We start from the raw sequence: 24,618 nt of genomic DNA, 5'->3' as shown, positions 1-24,618 counted from the left end.
CTTGGAGAAAAGAGCAAAAAATATTTTTTAACTCTTTCATCTCTTTTGGGACTCTGAGTACCCAAAGCAGCATATGAATATTCAGTGAAAAACAATTTAATTATTCAGAACTGATAAAAATCCTATTCTTATGAATGATTACAAACTATAAGGATGTCCAAATGTAAGATGTTTTTTGTAGGACCTCAATTAATTCCTGAGCTTAGATATTTCTGATCAAAAAAAGATGAAATTGGCTTGCAGCATAATTCTGCGGTCCGAAAAGAGTTAACTCTTTCCGGACCGCAGCATATGCTGCAAGCCAATTTCACAATTTTTTAATCAAAAATATCTAAGCTCAGAAATTAATTGAGGTCCTACAAAAAACATCTTACATTTGGACATCCTTATAGTTTGTAATCATTCAATCATTCACAAGAATAGGATTTTTATCAGTTCTGAATAATTAAAAAACATTGTTTTTCACTGAATATTCCATATGCTGCTTTGGGTACTCAGAGTCCCACAAGAGACGAAAGAGTTAATACATATTCCCAGAAGGATGCGGTTTCAAGTTTTTTTTAAGAATTTTTAACGGTTTTTCTATCAAAGTTAAGGTGTCGTTGATAGAGCTATAAGTAAGTCTAGCATAGAGTACCTTAGAGCACCTTAGAGCACAATGCCATGATACCTAGAGTATTCAAGTATCTTGCCTAGAGTAGATGAGCATAAACTACAAGAATAAAGAAGCTAAGAAAAATTTTACAATCCTAACTATATTAGACTGTTTTATCTGTCCATGAACCATCGCTCTAGCAACTTTCATTTGTGCAGTGGAATGAGATAGCGATGGTGCAATTGATAACTGATAAAACGGTAAATATTTGGCCTGAAGGCAAAATTGGGCATTTCAGTGTGGAGAGTGAGTGAGATTAAAAGGATTTTATGTGGTAGACACATCGACCAAATCATGTGGAATTTAATTAAAATTCTGCCCATCATCTCAGCCATTTGGCTACGTGAAATTATTCCTATAGATGCAGCTACTAAATCAACACAGGATGGTGAATGTAAGTTTTATAAGCAAAATACTATATCGCTGTTTACCCTATTGATTTGCTCTTTATTGCATAGCATTTCATATCACAATCCTCCTCAATGACACCTTTCGCTTTGGCGAGATCAACTTCTACCGGGAATATGAACTTCCCGCCAATTCTGTGACCACAGTCGAGGTAAAAGGGACCAAAGCTCTGTGGGATGTAGGATTTGGTGTCCTCCAAACTCATTCATTTCTCCACGAAATCACTCTTTCCTCCAAGAAAATTCTAGAGCCCAATCCTACAAAATCCACAGTAAATGGAACCAATATAGGATTCAATGTACATCGTGATTCCATCTACTACATTCACACGAAAAAAGGGAATTTCAATGTGTCCACTGCAGTGGCATTTGTGATTTTCAAAAGAACCGGAGCAATTCCTGGAGGATGTAACATGGTGCATCCTGTAGAGGAGACACCATTTCTCACGGTGGTGCTCCTGGAAGACACAGTCCGAGTAGAGACACCTCCAGCCGGTTCAGGAGCACCTCGTTTAGGTAATACAACTTGTGGAACAGAAAACTTCCTGTACGAGTTCAGGTACATGTATCTGGCCAAGCAGGATTTCTCCAGGAGATCCTACTTCGATACCTTGCGTACACTCATGGTTCCACGTACTGCTATAGAATCAGGGTACTTGGTCAGCAAAATGCCAGAATACAATCTCCATCAACTTTATGCTCGATACACGGCTATGGGATTATTCTTTGTAACGCTCGTGATGGATGGTTTTGGGGAGAATGTGACAACTTCTTATGTGCCCAGCCACTCGTACGGATGTTCTCAGCAACAGCTCACTAAAGACTGCCACATTATCGGTGAGTCACATTTCAAAACAACTAGTCAGAGATAGGCAATTAGAGTAGCAAGATATTTATTAATTTTAGTCACTGTACAAATGAGCAAAAAAATAATTGAATTTAATCAGCAGAAAATCAAATTTGGTCAATGGGGAACGCTTTCAGACTTCGCACATATTCTGGCTTTGAACATTTCCTTTAGATTTATTCGTTTCATGAATCTAATGGGAAAAATATTAAGTTACCGAAGCCAGATCGTGTGTGAAGCCTGAGATCCTTCCCCTGCTCAATTAAGAACTTCAAAAAAAATTAATTTTCATTTTCATTTTACCAACAATTATCTTAGAATTTAACTTGTAAAAATTAAACCTTTTTTTGTAAAGAGTTGCGTTTCTTATTGACCAAAATGTTAGCACTGATTTAATTTTTTACTAGCTGAATTTTATTTTTTACTGCTCATTTGTTTCTTCACTTCATTTTTCACACAATAAAATTTTAACTGATAAAATTTTTTTCGCTTTTCTTTGTAGAAAAGAGTAATGTGTCTCAGATTAAGGGAAATAATACATTGTACAAGATAATTGGTTTCGTGCATCAATAAATTTCTAGCTATGATCTGACAATCATTGAATAGAATATACCGTAAATCATTTTATGAAGTTTTCTTATCAATTTACCAACTAATCTTAATTGAAAACAATCCCAAATAATTAAATAGTGCAATAATAATCTTTTCTATTATAATTGTCCAAAGATTGAGTTTAAACTTTATCAAATTGTTTTTAAAACTGCTTAAATTAGTACAACTAAGTGGGTAGTTGAATTACATTCGATCAGCATATATCTGTGTTATCACACTTGCACATTAAAATTTTAATATGATTCACATTAATTGTCGCTGGTAAGAGTCCAAATGTGTAATTTGTGTGCATGAATCATTTTATATTCAAAATTTGATCTATTTGTTGATAAAAAGGTAGACTTGGCCCGCAAAATTTGATATAAATTGATTTATAGCATTAATGCGAAAAATTAATGCGATTTTTTCTTTAATTTTTTAATGTGAAAAATATTTATGCTTTAGGTAAATTTAAACTTATTTTTGCAGGCCAAGTCCACTTCTTTAGCAATAAATAGAAAAACCCCAAATATTAAGTGACTCAAAGACACAAATAACATATTTGGATGCTCACAAGCGACAATTAATGTGAATCACAATAAAATTTTAATATGCAAGTGTGATAACGCAGTAAGAAAGAGAACTTAACCACCACGAACCTCAATGGCCAGAGCTTTAGGGGAGACTGGGGCAAAAAGTCACAAAACGGATATTTTATTTTTTTACAAGCTACTCGAGCACTTCAAAAATTTCTAATTAGCACAGTTTTATAGGAAATTTACCGCTCTATAACTTTGTGAAAGTAATTTTCCTGTATTTTGTAAGGAACTCCGTTTATCGAGCCAATTTCTAAAAGGTAATTTTGTGACTATTCACAAAAATGCTGGGGCAAATAGTACCAGACATTAGGTATTATCATATTTTGTTTCGCTTCATTACAGGCTTCCGTAAATTTGAAAAAATATCTAGAGGACATATTTTCATAGAAAATTTAATCATCTACACTTTTGTAAAACACCGTTTTCTCTGCGAGAAAAGTGAGAAAACGAGAAAAGCGTTTTTCAAGCTATTTTAGGAAAAACACACAAAAGATGCAAATCGTTTGACCTTTGACCAATGCAAACAACAAGCGGCGAGACATGGAAATGACGTTTCTTTTCGCCGTGAGGCATCAGAAATTGCTTCGCTTTTTTGTTACTTTTTGCTCTTATACCTTTTGTACTTTTTACCCCAAGTGGCCATTTTTAATAAAAAGATTTCTAGAGAAAAGAACTTTTGTGATATTCTAAAATAGATAGCGGATTCGTATTCAAAAAATCCAAATTATTTAGAAAATATTCACCAGTGCATCAATTTTGGAAAATAAGTAGGTAAAAATTGATATCTTCTGCATGCAAAATATTTCAAAATTAGGGCTAAAAATTTCGATATTTTTTATTTTCTAAATTCCTTGTTCGAATTCTAAGAAACTTACGACATTGAAAAAGGTCTATGGTGGCCATCTATTGAAAAAAAATTTAATCCGTTATCTTTTTTACCTTGAAAGATATTGAATTTTGAATTTTCCGATTTGTGATTTTTGCCCCAGTCTCCCCTATTATTAGAAATAATGGTTAAACTACATTTCCATCATTTTCCACTAAGTCGTCTCTCGGATTAAGTCATAAGTGTGTCTAGGACATAACACAAAAGTGTTGCTAAAGAAAAAGATAATTCATTGACGATTACTTTACCGCTTCATTACCGATTGTGACCAATGCAGCCGGGTTGAAAATTTCAAGATCTTTCTAAAAATCCAAATTTAACCAAATCGGTTGAAAAATAGGTCATCTAGTGTGGTTAAACTTTAACTTTGACCTTCAAAAATTCAAGACGGTAATTTTTTTAAGGTCATAGATATGTATGGACGAAATATTCACTTGAACTACCTCCTAAACACATCCATAATAATAAAAGATATCGTATGAGCCGTTTTCGAAATAAGGTTTTTGGAGAAAAAGGAGTGGGTTGAGGAAAAAAGGAAGTAAATATCTGGATATAATGTTCACTATTGGGGGGGTCAACGAAAACCGGAAGCAGATTATCTTTTACTCTTAAGCTCCAGGTTGGTGAGAAGTTGAAAAAAGCGGATTGTCTACACTGCTCTCTCTTTGAGTTCCAACAGTAAAATACATGATTTGGAATTAATTATAAGAAAAAATCGAAAAAATCTTATAGGTCACTGGTTCCCAAATAGTTTTTAAAAAGTTAATTTTTTGTCTACTAGCCAAATGATTTTTTTACAGTAAATTTTGCATAGAATACTGTTCAATAAGATAGTGTCCATGTTTTACCAAAAAATTAAGAAAGTATAAATTGATATGGATAAATTGTAAAAGAAATCGGGCAGATTTAAGCAAATGTTTTTTTTTCTAAGTATATAATTTATACCAAACGTTTATTTACGTCAGAGGTGTGCAAGAACCGTTTGAAACCGAAAAAACGTCAAATAAAGCTTGTTCGTCAATGGTCAAGTCAAAACGCTACCTGAACACACTTATTTTAACGTTTATTCGGTTTCAACGGTTCTTGCACACCTCTGATTTAAGTGAACTGGATCCATCTAGTTTCTATATTGAGTATTGGTTATCTGAAAATGCGTATGACATTGATATTTCCCATTACCGATTCCTTATCCCAAATTTTATCATTTATAAAGCCATATTTACTTTTGTTACTTTTTACCCCAAGTGGTCGTTTTTAATAAAAGGATTTCTGAAGAAAATAATCTTTGTAAAATTATAAAATAGATAGCGGCTTCGTATTTAAAGAATATCCAGATAATTTAGGAAATATTCACCAGTGCATCAAATTTAATAGTAGCTAATATAATTGATATCTTCTGCATGGAAAATATCTCAAAAATAGGGCTAAAAATTTCGATATTTTTTATTTTCTAAATTTCTTGTTCAAATTCTAACAAACTTACGACATTAAAGAAGACCTATAGAGGCTATCTAATGGAAAAAAAAAATTTAAGACGCCATCTTATTTATCTTGGAAGATATTGAATTTTAAAATTTTCGATTTATGACTTTTTGCCCCAGCCTCCCCTACTTCAATGAAGAATATTACTGATTTCGAATTTAGATAGAATTTAGATAATCAGTCAAATTGTCGGTCTAATGCCCTATACACTGTTACGACTTAAACCGAGAGACGACTTAGTGGAAAATGATGAAAAGATAGTTTGACCATTATTTGTAATATAATTACGCTAAGCCGTCTCTCGGCTAATCCTCAGGTCTGTCAATGCCCTAATCATCGATTTTCGTGATCAAATTCACGAATCATCAAAAATAGTTCTGTCTTTGTCTTCCATTGAACGCCCCATGAACCACATTGAACTACAAAACTTTTTTTTTTTAATCACCAACAAAATGTTTTGTAAAATTTACTTATTTCAATTCCATTGATGACTAAAACCTGTTTACAACAATTCCCTTTCACAGATAGTACATCTTTCGTGATCCTCCTCGTGTTGATCATGGTGCTGGGAGCATGTCAAGTAATCTTGGGACGTCAATTGATCTATTTGCGGGTCATTGTCAACAGTTTCATGATTGGCGGCTATCTGGCCTATGTGATCTTCTGTACCATCGACGATTGGGGTAATGGAAAAGTTTTTCTTTAGGGGGAATCTCTCCCATTTATCTTTACCGCATTTACATTGATCGTACGCTTCGTTAGTGTGTTTTTATCGCTAAACCAACACCTTACGTGTCGCATAATTATTTTCTTCAATGACAGTAGAGCAATACAAAATTAATCTGTTTGTGGCTCTATTGTTAATTGTTAACATAATAAAACTTTCTATCAGTAGCACACCATATGCGGGGACTATCGGAGAATTGCATTTTGCAAATGGAATGTCTGATAGTGCATAATTATGATAAAAAGTCGCATGAAAAATAAATCACGGTCTTCTGTGATTTTGTAGTGGATGGAGAAAAAAATATTTAATTACACTCAATGAATTCCCTCTTAAATGAAAATTTGCCAAGAATTGTGTTCATTATAATTGAAACTGTGGCAATATTTTCCTTTCATTATTGAAGTGGCTCTTGGAAGGGACTTATATCTTCTTCCTTCCACTGAGACGTTGCTGAGAGTATTCTTCGTGTTTCGACAAAATTAAATCATAAATTAGTGTAATTAATTGAAGCACAACTCACTAGAAGCATTTAGTTTAAATAACACGTAATTTATCAGCAGTTTTCTCTCATCTTTTGCTGTTTGCTTTGCGAAAGAATCTCATGGGATGAACTTTTCGTAAGATTTACACAAAATCAATATAAATTGATTTGCAAATGTCCTCTGTTCGAGGGAGCTTTCTGTTCTATTCTTTCGCATCAAAATATATATTTATTCCGGTAGATTAATTTTATTTCCGCAAAAGAGCCATTTCTGAAGATCTCTTGTGGGGCACAAAATATGTTCTTCTTGGCTTAAGATAAATTGTGCGGGCGTCGGAGTGTCTCCTATTTATTTTAATTAATTGCGACGCGTTCTAACGTAATTAAAACGTGGGAGAAACGTGTAATTTATCACTTGAGCTTTTGCAGACCTCAAGATCATCATAATCATCGTGGGAGGGATTGTTTTTGCCATTACCTGGACACTCCTCTGGCTTCAGTGTCATTCAGTATCTGAAGTGGCTGACATCCTTGGCAGTATCCTCAATGGCTACTGCCTGGCCTGTCTGGTGCTTTATGCCTTTGGAGACATGAGGATTCTAGAGTCTCACACGTACTACTGGATGGTGTTCAGTCTGATTGTCTTCTGTGTGTCAATTCTAACATTTCCGCTGACAAGGAGAGGCGCCATCGTGATTACAGCTCTCCTGGGATCCTTCTTTATGGGCATAACGCTTCTCTTCATGTTCGATGGCAATCTTCACTATGCCATCATCAACAATTGGCGCCGCCTCAAGGATAAATCCTTCAGTTATGCCATCCTCAATCCCCATCTAGACATTGTTGGTAAGTTTTTTTTTCTCTTCTAAACAATCAAACATGAAATTTATGTCGAACATAAGATATCTTGAATCAAATTCAAATCCCAAAATGACTCTTCTAGGCCTTGTCTTATCTCTTGTTAATAGAATTACGAAGTTTTATTCTATCAATAATACTTCAATATACAGTGAAATTTAAAGCTCAAGCAGCATTTTAAAAAGGGACTAAAGTTGTTCCAATTTTGAATATTCTATCATTGATAATTTGGTTTGTTTCAAAATACATTATTGTTCACAATTTTGTGACATTTTAGAACAGTCCTAATTAGACTTACAACATAGTAAAATAATTGGTCTTTGATAATTTAAAATTCTTCTTAAAATTATTTCCATTAACTCATAGTAATTTTCTGGCTTGAGAATTTGAAACAGTAATACAAAATGTATTCTATAGTTTCCAAACTTTCTGCACAACCTCTACAAGTTGAAGTAACACTTACACTAAACTTTGTTAGATGTGAATTTAACCAGTGCCCTGTCCTAATCCTCTAATTTCTCTCAGTTTCCTTCAATTAAGATTTAACAAGAGTTGAGAATTTGTTATTTAAAAAGTTCAAAAATCTTATTTTTTCGAACGTTGTGTATACTTTAGTATGCGATAGTCACGGTCGCGAATAATTTCATCACAAAATTAAATATTAAAATGTTTCCTGTGAGCAGATGAGTTAAATTCGTACTTAAACGAAAGATTTTTGAAAAAACCCAAATTGTATTTCTGGGAGAATTTTATTCAAAACAAGAGTAGCAAAGCGTCTCAAGCTTTGCAAAGTTTAAGCCACGAGGCGCTGCACTTCGAAAAAGCTGTCGCATTATTTACCGTACCGTATACCGGTCCTCAACCAATTTTAACCGTTATACATATAAATCACTCAAAACATGTCCCAAAAAATCGGTTCAGGCTTCTCGGGAATTCCAAGACCGTTCCAACAACTCCCAACCAGACGCAGACACGATACCATTCGTTTGAGGAATACGCTGTCTAAAAGAGCCTTTGAAAGTTTAATGATTCAACAGTATTTTCGTGTACAGATGAAATTTTCGCCTAGTCGCAAAAATGAAAAAAAAAAATCCCACGACGCTGAGCAATCCAAAAAAAACGCAGAGTTTTGAAGTGGAAATAATATTTTAACTCTTCTGTTAACTGGAAATATTTTGTTTTTTGATTTCTGATTAATCCAGTCTGAGTAATTGTAATAATCGTAAAGTAAAATTAAAAAAAAATCTTCATAAATTAGGTTCCAGTGGTTGAATTTTTAATATGTTCAAATGAAAATTACAGAAAATATACATAGTTTAACCCTTCAAGAACGATGTGAACACCGGTGTTGGATAGAAAAAAATATTTTTCTAAATATCTAAAGTTACTTTTTCCTAAAGTTTGTACATCACAAAGTACAAAGTTATAGAAATTCAGGATAAATCTCCAGTTATTTGCTATACAGGGTAAGTGTGCCAAATTTCGGCATAGTTGCATGCAAGCGCCAAAGTCTCAAGTTTGAAATGTAATATTTTAAATACAAATTGATTTTTTTTATTCTTTCTTCTGAAAGAGTGTTGCTTGGAACCTTGTAAAGAGTTTACCGTCTTTATTTACTCTAAAATCATCCTTAATACATTTTAAAATGAATAAAAATATAGACATAGCTTTGGTACCCTATTTTGGCCACCTTCATTCTCATAGTTCCTTGCCCTTCGGGAATTCTTCCAATGCCTTTTTCACGTCATCTCGTTTGTCGTAGCTACATTTTTTGTTATTAATTTGCATTGTATAATCTCTAGAGTACGGAATATCTAAAAGTTCATGGAAATTCGAGGAACAAAAAAGGTGGCCGAAATTGCAAGCTGGCCAGAATTAGGCACACTTACCCTAGTACATATTTATTTAAACACTAAAATAAGAAATTTTCGAATTATCAGATTGATGAATAAATTTTAATCCTTTTTCATAATTCCAATTTTTTTACGCAGAAACCTCTTCGCACTAGAAATTACTCTAAAAAAACAGTTTTGTCAAATTTACCAGAAAGGTTTGTGAAAAGGATGTTTTTCCATACAGAATATGGAAAAGTTTTGTCAAATTAGTAAATAACATCCTTTTGAGAAAATTTTAACAAGATCCATTTGTCCGTTTAACAAGATATTCTTTTCAGAGTACAATAACGAGGAGAAAGTACCCATGCTATGATCCCAAGCTGTGTAAATGACTACATTTTTCCTATGTTTCTCTATAAATGTGACTCATCGCACCCATATTTTAAAAGCCCAGATAAGCTTATGGTAGCTAAGATTCTGTACAGGCGACCTCGAAATGCGTGAAACTCGGGGTGCTTGCAACTGGGAATACGTGAAAATTCGATTGTAAATTGAATCTCGGGGGTAAAAAATCGCGTCGAGTTAACTGTTTGCCGGTCGAAATGAATAAAATTGGCTCGATGCGATTCTTTACCCGGAAAATTCAATTCACAATCGACTTTTCACGTATTCCGAGTTGCAAGAACCTCGAGTTGCACGCATTTCGAGGTCACCTGTACAGAATCTCAGCTACCATAAGCTTATCTTATCTAACCGTTGGAAAGGTCTCGAATTCAGTTACAACATACTAAAATTTAAAGAAAAAGCATCGTCTAGTTTTCGAAATATTCGCGATCGATTAATCGAAAATCGATTTTTAGATTAATCGGACCTTCGATTTAATCGTATGAAATTGGGGTGTCACAAGGGTTGTAGTACTCAACGAGCACCAACATTTTTTGAAATACAGTATACTCTCTCTCAATTGGGCATTTGGGGCAAAATATCATCCTGTTTATCGATAGATTTGGGCGTCAAAGCCTTTGTAAATTCCACAAAAAGCGCTCAATTATAAAGAATCACGATTAAATAGGAAGAACTACAGCGAATTTGAGCAAATTAGTTTCATAATTAAACGTGAAAATTGTCAACAAAATTTTTCGCCCGATTGAAAAAGAGCCAATTGAGCGAGAGTCTACTGTAAAACCGGAGATATGGCCATTTGAAAATTGAATTTTTGACTCCTTCTAGCTCGGGCCAGGGGAGTCAGGGGACCTTAAGTTTGGTATTGACAGAAAACTCTTAGGCCCAACTATAACATGCTAAAATTTGAGATCGATCGATGCCATAGGGGCTGAGTTATTGAGAAAACAAATTTTGGGGGTGTTCCAAAATGGCGGAAGGAGGGGTGGGGGTGGGTCTGACATCATCGCCATTTAACCCACTCCGCCCATCGACATTTAACCTTTGCCTAAAACCGCTTGTCGATATCTCTTTTCGTTCTCTCTCCAGAAGTGGTTGTACTACGGACGGACGGACGCGACGTCTATGAAAATCGATTTTTGGCGCACGATTTTCGTGATCTATGAGTGTCAAAACGTGTAAATCCAAAATTTGGGCCCGATCTGACGAGGTCGCATTTCACCTGTGACCACAAAAGCTGAGATTGAAAAGAATCTCAGCTAAAACTAGAGGAAGGTGCCCAGTTTTTAAAATACATTGCAGTCATATTTATTCAGAAGCATGAGAAAAAATAGTCATTATGACTGTTGAGATTGTATGAAACACGGGCACTTTCCTCCAGTTTTATTTATTTTTACCAGCAGTAATACTCTTACACTAATCCTCATTTCATTTTTTTCACGAGCTTTTAGAATGTTTTTCAAAAGTTGTTTTTATCATGAAAAGTCTCTTCGCTGTTTTGAGAAAAGCAGAAAAGACCAATATTGTTGCGGATACTTTCAAACCCAAATAAAAAAATAGACTTTTGATTCGCATATAACACTTTAATGAGAAAAAATAGAATTCTGGAAAGACACAATTATTTTAATATGTGAGATGCAAAATGTAATTTACAAAATAATATAAGTATTCGTTTGATTGCGCGTATTTCGCTGGGTCTTCAAGAACTGCACACAAATAGAAAATTTGTAGATAATATTTAGATGTGAGCGCCAGGACTGATGGTGCTTCCTCGGAGACGGTCAGGAAGAGAAAGAGAGAGATAGATTGAAAGTGCTTTTCAGTGGTCTTGTTGATCTAAAAATCTGTGTAATGCAGATTTTGCCACTGTAATCGTGTTTAATAAGATAATTCTTTGATCAAATTCACGTGCAAGGGATCCAAAATATTCTATAAACGGAACAATTTCTTAAATTATGCAAGTTAATTAAAATTGACACTTATCTCCTGGAAGGAAAACTTTTCAAGTAGAGAACTCTTCATTCATTAATTCATTTTTTTCTACCACTTATCCCTATTGGGGTCGCGGGCCCATGACATCCAAATTAGCAGCCCACGCTTGTCGATCCTCCGCCACTTCAGGAAAATGTTCGGGTTCGATCCCGAGGCGTTCCAAGGCAAGATTCTGAATTTGATTCAGCCACCTTGTCCTAGGTCTGCCTCGAGAGAACTATATAAGTTTCAATGCTTCAATATTTTTATTTTCATTCTGGAATTCTTTAAATTGTTGAAAGTTTAATCAGTTCCATAAAAAGTCAAGCTGCGGTATTACTTTACTTACAGCTCATCTCTCTTTCGTTTTACGAAATATCTAACTTAGATTTTCTAACTTATTATATTTTGTAGTAAAATAAATACTAGGGGAGACCGGGGAGGTTTTGGACAGGGGTAGTGTGGGACAAGGCGATTTTTTAATTATTTTTTTTAAATAAATGAGATTTAACCACTACTCAATCGTAGGCAATATTAAGATGTATCTTGACTAAAAGAATGGTTATCCTCAGTTTTAGTGTTTTAATTCTATGAACACTTTTTTTTAAAAATTGATAAAAATCGTATATTTTTACGTCTCAGTTTTCCTCTTTGTATTTATTTTATATCAGCGATATATAATCAAAACTTTTTTATCTCATTAGGTAGCAGTATAATCTGGGAACATATTTTTATAAAAGTTTCAGATATTATACGCTGTTGTTTTTTACATTCATTCATTCATTTTCAACCGCTTATCCCTATTGGGGTCGCGGGCCCATGATATTCAAATTAGCAGCCCACCCTTGTCGATCCTCCGCCACTTCAGGAAGATGTTCAGGTTCGATCCCGTGGCGTTCCAAGGCAAGATTCTGAATTTGATTCAGCCACCTCGTCCTAGGTCTGCCTCGAGGTCGACGCCTTCTCACAATGGCTTGCATAGCTTTTCTTGGGAATATTTTTCTATCCATGCTCTGAACATGTCCATACCATCGAAATTCACATAAAGTTTTTTACATAAAGGTTTTAAATACCAAAACTACACGCGGGGATGTTTAGGACACCTGAAAGGGGATGAATGGGACGTTGATTTTCGACAAGATTGTAGGTGGCATGCAATTGTTTATTGTCAAAATAAAGATTAATGCCCGGTTTCTACTGAAAATCTCCCTCTTGTGCAAAGTTTATCAGTGGAGCAAATTTCTCTAACTTCATGGACAATTAAACCATCAATGTCTTGGATATCAATAATTTATTCTCAGAGGATATTCGATATTTGCCCAATCTCTTGAAGGACTATTTTCTCGAAAATTTCTCGAACAATATCCTCTACAATTTTCACAAGTTCTCCAGAAAAGGCAAGGCAAAAGCTAATTCAGAGAAATAAGGAAAAAACAGGTACCATGCAGTTGTCGTAAAATCAAACAGGAATCCGCCAATGAGTTCAAAACTCAAAGTGTTAAGATAATCTACTCGCCTGAGGAACTTGATGATCATGATTGCAATATTTAGAATAAAAAAAGCAAAGAAAGGTAGATGGAAAATAAGAAGAAAATACTTTAAATAATTGATTGACAATAAATGACTCTACTGTACAAATAAAATTGATATTAATTTCTAAGTGTAAATAAAAGATGAAACATTTTTATTTCTATCAGAAATATTTTTAATCTAGTATTTAAAATTAATTAACGTGTTCCAGTAATACAAATTATGCGAGAAAAAACACGGCCCAAATATCCCCTTTTGCGTCCCACACTGCCCCACATCGGGGAGGTTTGGGACAAAGCGTCAAGTAAAATGTTTTATCTTCTCCAAGAAAACTCAGTTGTTTTCCAAGTTCTATCGAGTACTTTTTATAAAGTCAATACCCATAAGTATCCTATAGCCTGCATAAAATTGTAATACACTATCATGATTTTTTGGAATACTGTCTCAAAGTCAAATATGAAAAAGTGTCCCAAACCTCCCCGGTCTCCCCTACACAATCTGCTGTAGGCCAATTAACCCTTTAAGGACGATTGGAACACCAGTGTCCCATAAAGAAAATAATTTTTCCTGACTACATAAAGTTATTTTTTCTTATGTCTGCACATAATTGTAAAGTAGAAGGTTGAAGGAATCTATACAATATTTTTTGCAAGTCTCTAGCTATTTGCTATGTAGTAAATATTTAGGGTAAGTGTGCCAAATTTCGGCATAGTTGCATGCAAGTGTCAAAGTCTCAAGTTAAAAATGTAATATTGTAAATACAAATTGATTTTTTTAATTCTTTCTTCTGAAAGAGTGCTGCTTGGAACCTTGTAAAGAGTTTACCATCTTTATTTACTCTAAAATCATTCTTAATACATTTTAAAATGAATAAAAATATAGACATAGCTTTGGTGCCCTATTTCGGCCACCTTCATTCTCATAGTTCTTTAACCTTAGGGAAGTTTCAATGTCTTTTTCACGTCATCTCGTTTGTAAAAGCTACATTTTTTGTTATTCTTTTGCATTGTATAATCTCTAGAGTATGTAAAAACTAAAAATTCATGGAAATTCGAGGAGCAAAAAAAGTGGCCGGAATTGCAAGCTGGCCGGAATTTGACACACTTACCCTAAGCTCAAAAATGGCGAATTTTTAAATTCTCGAATTCATAACTGATCTTATTTATTTTTTATACTTCTAATTTTTTTTAAGCAAAACCCTTTTGGCAATAAAAACTACAATACTCATACGTAATATTTTTCATTAAAGCGAAAAATATTATTCATTGGTATTGCCAGAAAAATTACTTAAATTTTTGGGCTATTTTTGTCCCTATCGTTCATAGAAGTACAAAATACACCGAATCAGACTCTGTTGAACTTTCCAAAGTTAGATGTAAGACTTGTCATTGATTATGTTTCTCAGTTTAATTTTTATTGTTGATTTTCAGTCTGTAAAAAAGTGTCCCGTCGTTAAAGGGTTAAACCATTGTGATTTAAAAACTTCTGCCTTGAGAGCTTTCAAAATTCTCATACAATACTGGGTGATACAACATGATTTTATATATAAGAGCAATTTTCTTCTGGTTTTTTGAAGCCCTAAACCTCCCTTTAATTAAAAAGCATTTTATAAGCAGTGAATAAAATATGGCATACAATAAATTGGGAGCTAAAGCTTTTCTTTCTACAGCAGATTTAACTCCAGCAGATCCCACAAAACAAAGAGTGTTATAAATTTTCGTTAAATCTTCATTTACTGAATTTGTGCGCTCTCCCAGCATTCTCAAGAGTGGTAGAGAATGCAGATATTATGATAAAATTGAAAGACAAAAAAAAAACAAGTGCTATACACTTGACTATTTATTTTTCTTGCCTTTTTTTATTTTATCCACCCGAAAACCACTTGAATGTATTACATTATTTCACTTTTCCATTTAGATTGCTTCTGCATTGTGGTATGGATGATGGCCTTCATTTCCAGCATCTTTATCCAGACACGATTAATTGACGGAGGATGCCCATGCTGGGGACGTAACAATGTTCGTGTATTGCGGTTTCGAGACCAAGAGGCTCAACCACTTATAGCCAGGCTCACAGCTCGAGAGCTCGGATCTGACGATGTCTTCCTTTCTCCAAGATCCAACAGTCGCTTCATGTCGCGCTTCAAGAGGCACTCCCTCTTCGTCTAATGAGGAAGAATGGCTTGTGTCAAGAGGGGAGGGACAGAGGATGGGCTAAATCCCAGTAAAACATTGTGGGGTATGTTGAGAAAATCTCCTCAATTTAATATGATCTCATTAAAATAACTTACAAATTTATCTTGAGAAACTTTCGTTTCGCAATTACTATCAACCGTATGAATTTTACATTATTTACTGCATACCTGCTCGTCTTTCGGTAATCAAGGAAATTGGGGGAAATTCTATGGAAAAAAAAACCAAGAAAAAGGGGTTATTTTTTTCGAATATTTATAAATCTTTTTTTTTTTAGTAAAGAGAAATTCTCCTGTCGTCTTCCTAAATTACTAAATTTATTTATTATTTTTTTTTCGTATAATACAAGTTTATAAAGAGTGCAATTGAGAACCACAGCATTTTCTTTATTATTAAATCTTAATACAAGGTGTCGAGGTGTTTTACTTTTTTTTTATATCAGTGGAAAAACCCCCAGAACAAGTTCTTTCAAATACACTTAGAACTATTTATTTAATTAAAATGGTATCGTAGCTTTTTTTTTCAATGGTATTTAATAGGTATGTTTTCATAGAGTTTATCTTGTTCTAGGAATTATTAAAATGTATACACACTTTCTCGTTAATTAAAAAGGAATATTCTTATTATGTATCATTTGGTATATAATGTGCTTCAAGTCCTTCCAACATTTCTATGTTAAGAGTTTTTTTTTCTAAATGTAGTTTCACTTAAACATTTTCACTGCTTGAAACTTGTATGAATATCAAAAAGAAACTGATGGGAAATTGTTCAAATTCTTTTCTTGCATTGTTTGTAACTTTGGGAATATCTCTTTGAGAGAAAATAGGATAAATATAATGTCTTTCACACAAAAAACACGCGAAAAATATCAGACAGAAAATACTCAAAGTATTTCTTTTTTTTTACACTTGCAAGTGTAATAAATTAAATGCACTTAAATAGTAATCAGGAGAGGTATTTTTTTATTAGACAATATACTAAATTCAATGGCAATAGGAAAAGTCATTGTCTCGTGGAATGTTAATTTGTGAAAAAGTCCACACCAAAGGACATTCACTATTAACTTGACTGAGTGAATAAATTAATAATTATCCTTTTTTGTTTTGACTCTCCTCCTGTTCCTACAACTACCCCAAATGGAATCACAATGTTCAGTATTCTGTCCGTAGAAAGGACAGAAATTTCTCATTATTGGTCGACACTCTCAAATTGTCTCTTTCCTCATGAATTTTTCATTAGAGTAAAAGAAAAATCAACACACAGCTCCGGGAATGTCCCATGTCTTTTCACGTGGAAGAAGTCCTCCTTTTGTGGCTCAATTCAAATCACTCTCCATCCTTTCAACTAACATCTCATTCTGATCTCTAACCATAAAATGATTCTTTTTCTACTCGAATACAGAATTTCTTGGAATGCCTTTCTTTCACCTCCCCCCAGGAGACCTCCCTCTAATGCCCTCTTTGGATCAAATTCTCATCAAAAAAAAATTTTTTTCTTGTTCTACCTACAAGTATTTTTTCAACTCTTTTTTTTTGGTTTTTCTTTTTTAAGTACAATATAAAAATATAGCACCTAATTTATCTTATTTTCATGCCAACAGCTTTGTTTTGAGCTCTTTTCCAATTCACCCTTAGCTCAAACTTTATATTTGATTCTCTCCTTGTAATCAAACAAAAAAATATCTTTTGGATTTGTTATCAGTATTTTCAGTGTCTCTCAATTAATGCTGTTTATTTAATCATGTTGTAAATTCTCAAATATGATATTTTGTGTCTTTCACACGAGAATTTGCCGCAACTTGACCAAATTGGTATCTCTGTACTTTGTCATGTCGAGTTGCTGAGCTGGTTGATTCTTCTTTGTTTGCGTGTGCCATGTGAGTATCTGCGGATGAGAGAAAAGAAGAAAAAAAAACATCAGAAAGTTTGTTGGATGGACGAAAATTCCCAGGATTCGTTTTTGTTCCCAATGCCTCAGGATTTGCCCATTTCAAAGAACTGACAGTCGCTTTCCAGTTCAAATGAACTAAAATACTTTGAACTTTAAAACTACTTTGGACAGTTTCCTTTTTTGAGGTTCTTTTTTTTCTCAGAAACATAAAACCAAATTTACAAATAGCCAGAAAAAACTTAATATACGCCACTAGTATGGATCATTTTTGAACTTTAAAGATTCTGAAAAGTCATTAAAAAATTATATAAAGGATTTTACGTAATCAAACTTTATTGTGAAAATGAACTAACTCGCAATTCCAGCAATTTCGCTTTGAATCTAAAGTTGGGGAAAACAATATCGGAAAATTAGTCTAAATTTAATTTTATATTTTTTGCAATTACTTTCAACAAGCAAAGCTTTTATTTAAAAAATTATCGCTAAACAGTGGCAGTTAAAATTTCTTAGGATTATCACATTACGACCGGTGATGATTTTGAAGTATCATCAAATGGTGCTCACTTGAAAAGCTCAAATCAAAATGTTTGGGAAAAGAGATAGCAAAGAGTTCCAACTTTGCGAAATGCTCGAACTCACGATATAGAGCTATCCGTGAATTAACTTTTCGCATGATTTTTGGGTGTATAACGGCTTATTAGGGGAGACTGGGGTAAAAAGTCACAAAACGGATATTTTATCTTTTTTACAAGCTACTCGAGCGCTTCAAAAATTTCGAATTAGCGCAGTTTTATAGGAAATTTACCGCTCTACAACTTTGTGAAAGTAATTTTCCTGTATTTTGTAAGGACCTCCGTTTATCGAGCCAATTTCTAAAAGGTAATTTTGTGATCATTCTCAAAAATGCTGGGGCAAATAGTACCAGACATTGGGTATTATCATATTTTGTTTCGCTTCATTACAGGCTTCCGTAAATTTGAAAAAATACCTAGAGGACATATTTTCATAGAAAATTTATTCATCTACACTTTTGTAAAACACCGTTTTCTCTGCGAAAAAAGTGAGAAAACGAGAAAAGCGTTTTTCAAGCTATTTTAGGAAAAAACACACAAAAGACTGCAAATCGTTTGACCAATGCAAATAACAAGCGGCGAAACATGGAAATGACGTTTCTTCTCGCCGTGAGACATCAGAAATTGCTTCGCTTTTTTGTTACTTTTTGCTCTATACTTTTTGTTACTTTTTACCCCAAGTGGCCATTTTTAATAAAAGGATTTCTGGAGAAAAGAACTTTTGTGAAATTCTAAAATAGATAGCGGATTCGTATTCAAAAAATCCAAATTATTTAGAAAATATTCACCAGTGCATCAATTTTGGAAAATAAGTAGGTCATAATTGTTATGTTCTGCAAGGAAAATATTTCAAAAATAGAGCTAAAAAATTCGATATTTTTTATTTTCTAAATTCCTTGTTTGAATTCTAAGAAACTTACGACATTGAAGAAGGTCTATAGAGGCTATCTATAGAAAAAAATTTGAGCCGCTATTTTTTTTTTACCTTGGAAGATATTGAATTTTTCGATTTGTGACTTTTTGTCCCAGTCTCCCCTACCGATTTAATTGATTTACAAATCACAATTCAAAGCTTATGTATTCACAAAATTCACAAAGCTTACGTAGTACTAAAAATGAATCATCGAGAAAAATAAATCAATTACAATTAATTGATTAATTCATTACCGATTAGAAATGACATAGCCGGGTTCGAAATTGCAATACCTTTCCAAAAAATCTTGAAAGGCTGAAAAAAAACTGTCGTAGATAATGTTGACTTATGGGGGTCACCGAAGAGCGGAAGATGATATCTCTTAACGTTCAAGCTCTAGAATGATGACAAGTTGGACAAAAAGTGGACCTCTCTTTGAGTTCGAGCAGTAAAATGTTAATTAAGTCAATATATACAGAATAAGGCATTTGAACTTGAAATTTTCAAAATTTTTTATTGATCAATTTAAAAAAAAATGATATATAAACGATAAAAAGTATACAAATATTCAAAACTTGTGAGTCTATATAAAATAGTTTCAACTTGACCGATATACACCTTGCATGCTGCCCAAATAGGGGAAAGTACTCTCCCTTCGAACGTTCATGCCTTCGAATAATGTGAATTTTCTTTTCTTTTTCCTAAGAAACTTACGTATTTCTATAAAATATTAGTTATATTATCTGCTAATTATGTGATAATTATATGTAAGTTTGTTAAAGAAAATACAAAAAAATCACATTTATTCGAAGGCATGAACGTTCGAAGGGAGAGTACTTTCCCCTACCATTAGGGGAAAGTGCCCATGCTTGATACCATTGGAAGCTTCGTAATGACTAAATTTTTCCTATGTTTTTCAATTAACGTGACTCCGCAATATATTTTAAAAACTGGCCACTTTCCCATAGTTTTTAAAATATGATTGCGATGTTTCACATATATATTGTAAAACATAGAAAATTTAGTTATTACGAAGCTTCCAATGGTATCAAGCATGGGCACTTTCCCCTATATGCTCGAAATACTCGAAATTAATCACAAAACCTTGTTGTATAGCCAATGTAATTTTAAACGTGAAAAGCGTGATTTGTAAAACGGTTCTGAGTTTTGTTGGAACATCCACTGTTTCTTATTGAAATTGTTTACGTGCTCGCGATTGTAAAGTTCCTTTCACGACGATTTCTTACAAATTATTATTCATTTCGGTGGAATATCTTAAAAACCTCCGTGGAAAGCGAACTTACGACATCACAAAAGTCTAAACTAAGCCATCAAAGCCACTGGTCGAATATCCAAATTATCATATACAAAAAAAATCGTAAAAATATTTGTAAATGTTTGTGAAGGACTTCCGAAATGCTCGTAAATAGTATAACCTACTAGAAAGTTCGTAAAAGTTTATACCTTTTCACAAACATTGTTCGTAACATCATCAAATAACGACCTTTTTTGTTTTCTTTTTACAAACATTTGTTCGTACATTTTTATTTGTATGGCAAAAATTCACAAACAAATGACAACATTTTACGATCATTTGTTTGTGTATCCACATACATTTACGAACAGATGTTTGTAAAAGAACAAAAAATGCTCGCCAGTAGATGATGTTACGAATAAAGTGTGTAAAAAATTACGAACTTTTTAGTAGGTTATATGATATACAAGCATTTCGTAAGTCCCCAGTGGAAATTCACAAACATTTACAAACAATTTTACGAAATATTTTTTTTTCTGTGTAATATTTCATTATGCAGACATAATCCTTCCTCTTTGTTCTCAAAATGTTCAATTCGAAAATTTGTCTCATCAGAGGAAATGACATGCAGCAACTGACTACTAACGACCAAGCGAAACACATTTTTTCGCGAATTTCATTCCATTGTCTTCTTCACTTTTAAGACGATGGCTAGCGTTTATGAAATTTTTTCAACCTCTACTATAACGTTTAATCACTTTCTGGTGTTAAAAAACACTAACGATAGCCTTTTCGGTGAAATACGGTGCAATTTATATTAGCATTCCAGAGAAAAAACGAAGACAAGGAAAAAGCAAAGGCCCCACGCTCAAGAATACTTCTTCATGTTATTTTTCTTTTGCCGATCTTAAGCACTTAGAAAAATTAAAAAACTTAAAATTACAATTTATAGATCTAGACAGACATGATAACTTATTTACGATAGTATCGACTGTCGATTCTGCAAACTTTAAACGATAGCTGCACTTTTTGTACAAATTTGTAACTAATTTAGACATCTTTCAAATATATCACATTCTTTTAAGAGCATTACACAGAAAAAAAATTATTTTGGAAAAATGTTCGTAAATGTTTGTGAATTCCTATGGGGGACTTACAAAATGCTCATAAATCGTATAACCCACAAACAAGTTCGTAAAAGTTTATAATTTTTTCACAAACATTGTTCGCAAATTCAGCACTTGACGAGCAGTTTTTGTACTTTTACAAACACTTGTTCGTAAATTTTCGTAGACACACAAAAAACGTTCGTAAAATTTTGTTATTTGTTCATAAATGTTCTTCAGGAAAACAAAAATTTACGAGCAAATTACAAAATTTTACGAACATTGTTTTGTGTGTTTACGAACAAATGTTTGTAAAAGTACAAAAAATGCTCGTCAAGTTATGAATTTACGAACAAGTTTGTAAGAAAAGTACAAAATTTTACGAATTTGTTTGTGAGTTTATACGATTTACAAACATTTTGTAAGTCCCCCATAGGAATTCACAAACATTTACGAACATTTTTACAAAATATTTTTTTCTGTGTAAAATAAATGGCCCAACAATTAGTAAAAAGTCGATGCTTGATTAATTCTAAACCTAGAGACCGTTTTTGGTCGTTTTTCGTAGCGCTCTCGGTCAAATGAGAGATCGCGGTGGGGTAGAATACTCAATAAATTTTTCTTGGAATATAGGAAAAAATTAAAATTTAAACTATTTAATTTATAAAGTTTAATAGCGACATCGTACCGTTTAAATATGTGTTAATTTTAAAAAAAATTTAAAGAGGTAAATTTGACCGGTTTTGGATAGGTTTACTGTTAATCAGCAGATAAAGATTTATCGATTCAGCGGTATCGAAAAGTTATCGTTCCCCAGATTTAAATTTCCTCACTCTAGCCCTGTACCCTATAAGTAAAAAAAATCACACAAAAAAATCCAAGACACTTTCGTGAGCTTACGCCAGACTAACTTTGACTTTTCTAGATTTAAGTTTTGATTCTTATAGCTCGACTTACGGATTACTTTTACAGTTCTTATATTACGGGATTAAGAAAATTGAAATTAAATTTTACTGTTGTGTCATGGATGATTTTACAAAATTTTTATGTTGAAAAATCAAGTGGAATTTCATGAAGTCTTTCATTTATTGTTCTTAATCGCTATATTCTATCGATTAAGAGCATCGTTTTAGCCATTTTTTACTTCTGTTCATTTTGGTAAGGGAATCTGAAGAAGAGTTAAGAACATATTAAATTAAAGCCCGGTCCGTTCCCTATAAATGAAAAGGGAGTCTTCAAAATAGTAGAAGGAGAAATGGGGATAGAGATCAATAATACACCATGTTACAAAGTTAACCGGATATACAAATAAGAAATAACCTTTGACAGAAACCGCAAATGGATAATGTTCTTGGTTTTGGAGTTATATTAACCCTAAAAGCAAAAATATAAATTGTAAAGTTTTTTAGTCACTTATATATATCGTAATCAGAGAGTTGAAAGACACATTTTGAGAAAATTTAAGCTCAATAAGAGGATATAAAATTAAGTAAGGATTCTCGTACGTAGGATAATTATTAAGAATATCAATTTATCATTTATTTTAGTCAATGCGATAAATACCATTGCTCATTTTTAAACTCGTATCAAAGACTTTTTTAATTAATAATCTTGAAATAAATAATGTGTTGTATTTATGTATAGTATCAGAAGATAATTTACATGATGTTGAAAGTCAAGCAAGATTTAATAAAGCTTCTCAGAAATTTCACGACTCCAATGAAAGCAGAAGGAATTTCCATTACAATCTTTTTGTGTATTATTAGCAAGGAAATCGCATGAGTTTCTTTCGACATGCCAGAAACTTATATCTTACCTCGGTACAACCGGAAGCGAGTAGTTCAATTTCCGAATTATCTAGCGGATGGAGACTCTTGAGAAAACCATCCTCCTCATAGCCTGGTTTGAAGGGCATTTCCGCCTTTGGACGACTTAAGAGAAATTTAACGTTAACAGCAAAACCAGCCATGTCCACAGCATATTTCCTGCCACCAATCCAACCATCATAGAATCCCGCAAAGCTCCCGTTCTTCACAATCGGGCTACTGACGCCGTACTTTGTAATCAGTCCCACTGGCCACATGGACACCTTCTTCGTATAGCGAATCTGTTGGCAAAAGCCCAAGGGAATAGAGTTTGTAGGTCAGATGGTGCAGCCGTCGAGGTTAAAAACATCATCCAACCCTACCTGCTCGAAGAGGCTCACATCGTACGTGTTGTCGTCATCGGCAAAGTAGAAGACCCCGTCAGTTGCATTAGCACGAATCCATTTGAGACCACGATTTCTATTAGAAACGCCACGAGGTTTCACCTTGTTCTTCCGGAACTTTTCAGGCATGGCAGCTGCAACATGACAAGGAAACCCAATTTAAAATTATGCTCCTTTTCGTTGTCCTTTTTTTTCTCCATTTTCACCCTCCCAGACCATCCCAACTTATAACTCTTTCCCACAATCGACCATGCAGTGGCATACTTATTAATTTTCCTGGCCCCAACCAGCAGAGAAACTTTTCTCGGATTTTCTTCCTACTTTGCATGTGATTTAAATGGAATGGTGCAGAATATGAATTGGGCTAGAGGCAAAATGCTTTTGGCTCAATTTACTGTTACCTCTCTTCATGCTTTAATCTAATGGAAAGTTTTCTCTGCTTGGTTATAGAGATCTCTCTATTAGAACGAATGGCATGAGCTACGCGAATTTAGTGCTGAGGATTCCTCAATTAGTGTCTCAAATTAAACAAGTAGAAGTACCGGAATTAATACAACGAGATGCAAAAAAATATATCTCATGGATAATAGTGTAAGTACTATTAAAATGAAAAAAAAATAGGCTCTTTGGATGTCGAAGGAAAAAGAACGAGGTTGGTTCAGATACGCCCCCTTAACCCTTTAAGGACGAGAAGGTTTAAAATTGGGGGATTAGAAAAAAATCATTTTTTCCGTCTTTTTATGAGGCAATGAATAAACGAGCAGTAAAAAGTCAAATTTGGTCAGCAAAAAATTCGAAATGATCAATAAAAAATAAGAAAAAGGTGAGTAAAAAATTAAAAAAGAACAGTACTTTATTAAAAGCGGTCAGTAAAAAATGAAAAGTGGTCAGCAAAAAATGAAACATGATCAGTACAAAGCAAAAAGTGATCAGTAAAAAATAAAACATGATCAGTACAAAGCAAAAAATGATTAGTAAAAAACAAAAAGTTGTCAGTAAAAAATAAAAAGTGGTCAGTAAAAAATAAAAAATGAGCATTAAAAATATTGAATTTGGTCAGCAAAAAAATAAAAATGATCAGTAAAAAAATTAAAAATGATCAGTAAAAAATAAAAAGTGGTCAGCAAAAAAATCAAAAACGAGCAGTAGAAATATTCGAGATGTTCAGTAAAAAGTTAAAAAGTGATCAGCAAAAAATTAAAAATAAGCA

The 24,618-nt window shown here is 33.4% G+C and overlaps 2 protein-coding genes across 2 annotated transcripts in view; one reads left to right on the top strand and one right to left on the bottom strand.

The window, feature by feature from the left end:
* The first annotated feature begins 807 nt into the window (after nt 1-807).
* Nucleotides 808-15,877, top strand: LOC129808117 (transmembrane 7 superfamily member 3-like). The gene is made up of 5 exons (XM_055857853.1): nt 808-1,049; nt 1,114-1,899; nt 5,992-6,150; nt 7,105-7,521; nt 15,189-15,877. Exons 1-5 carry the CDS (start codon nt 950-952, stop codon nt 15,437-15,439), a joined length of 1,713 nt encoding a protein of 570 aa, XP_055713828.1. The 5' UTR covers nt 808-949; the 3' UTR covers nt 15,440-15,877.
* Nucleotides 15,511-24,618, bottom strand: part of LOC129808511 (galactosylgalactosylxylosylprotein 3-beta-glucuronosyltransferase P) — a 64,292-nt gene continuing 55,184 nt past the window's right edge. The window contains exons 5-7 of the mRNA XM_055858290.1: nt 23,388-23,542; nt 23,016-23,306; nt 15,511-17,347 (exon numbers count right to left, since the gene is read on the bottom strand). Of these exons, the coding sequence (XP_055714265.1) occupies nt 17,240-17,347; nt 23,016-23,306; nt 23,388-23,542 (554 nt within the window). The 3' untranslated portion in view covers nt 15,511-17,239. The remainder of the gene's footprint in view (nt 17,348-23,015; nt 23,307-23,387; nt 23,543-24,618) is intronic.

The sequence above is a fragment of the Phlebotomus papatasi genome, chromosome 1 (assembly GCF_024763615.1).
Source record: "Phlebotomus papatasi isolate M1 chromosome 1, Ppap_2.1, whole genome shotgun sequence".
NCBI lineage: Eukaryota > Metazoa > Arthropoda > Insecta > Diptera > Psychodidae > Phlebotomus > Phlebotomus papatasi.
Note: the sequence above shows the minus strand (reverse complement) of the source record. Positions and strands in the feature narration are given on the sequence as shown.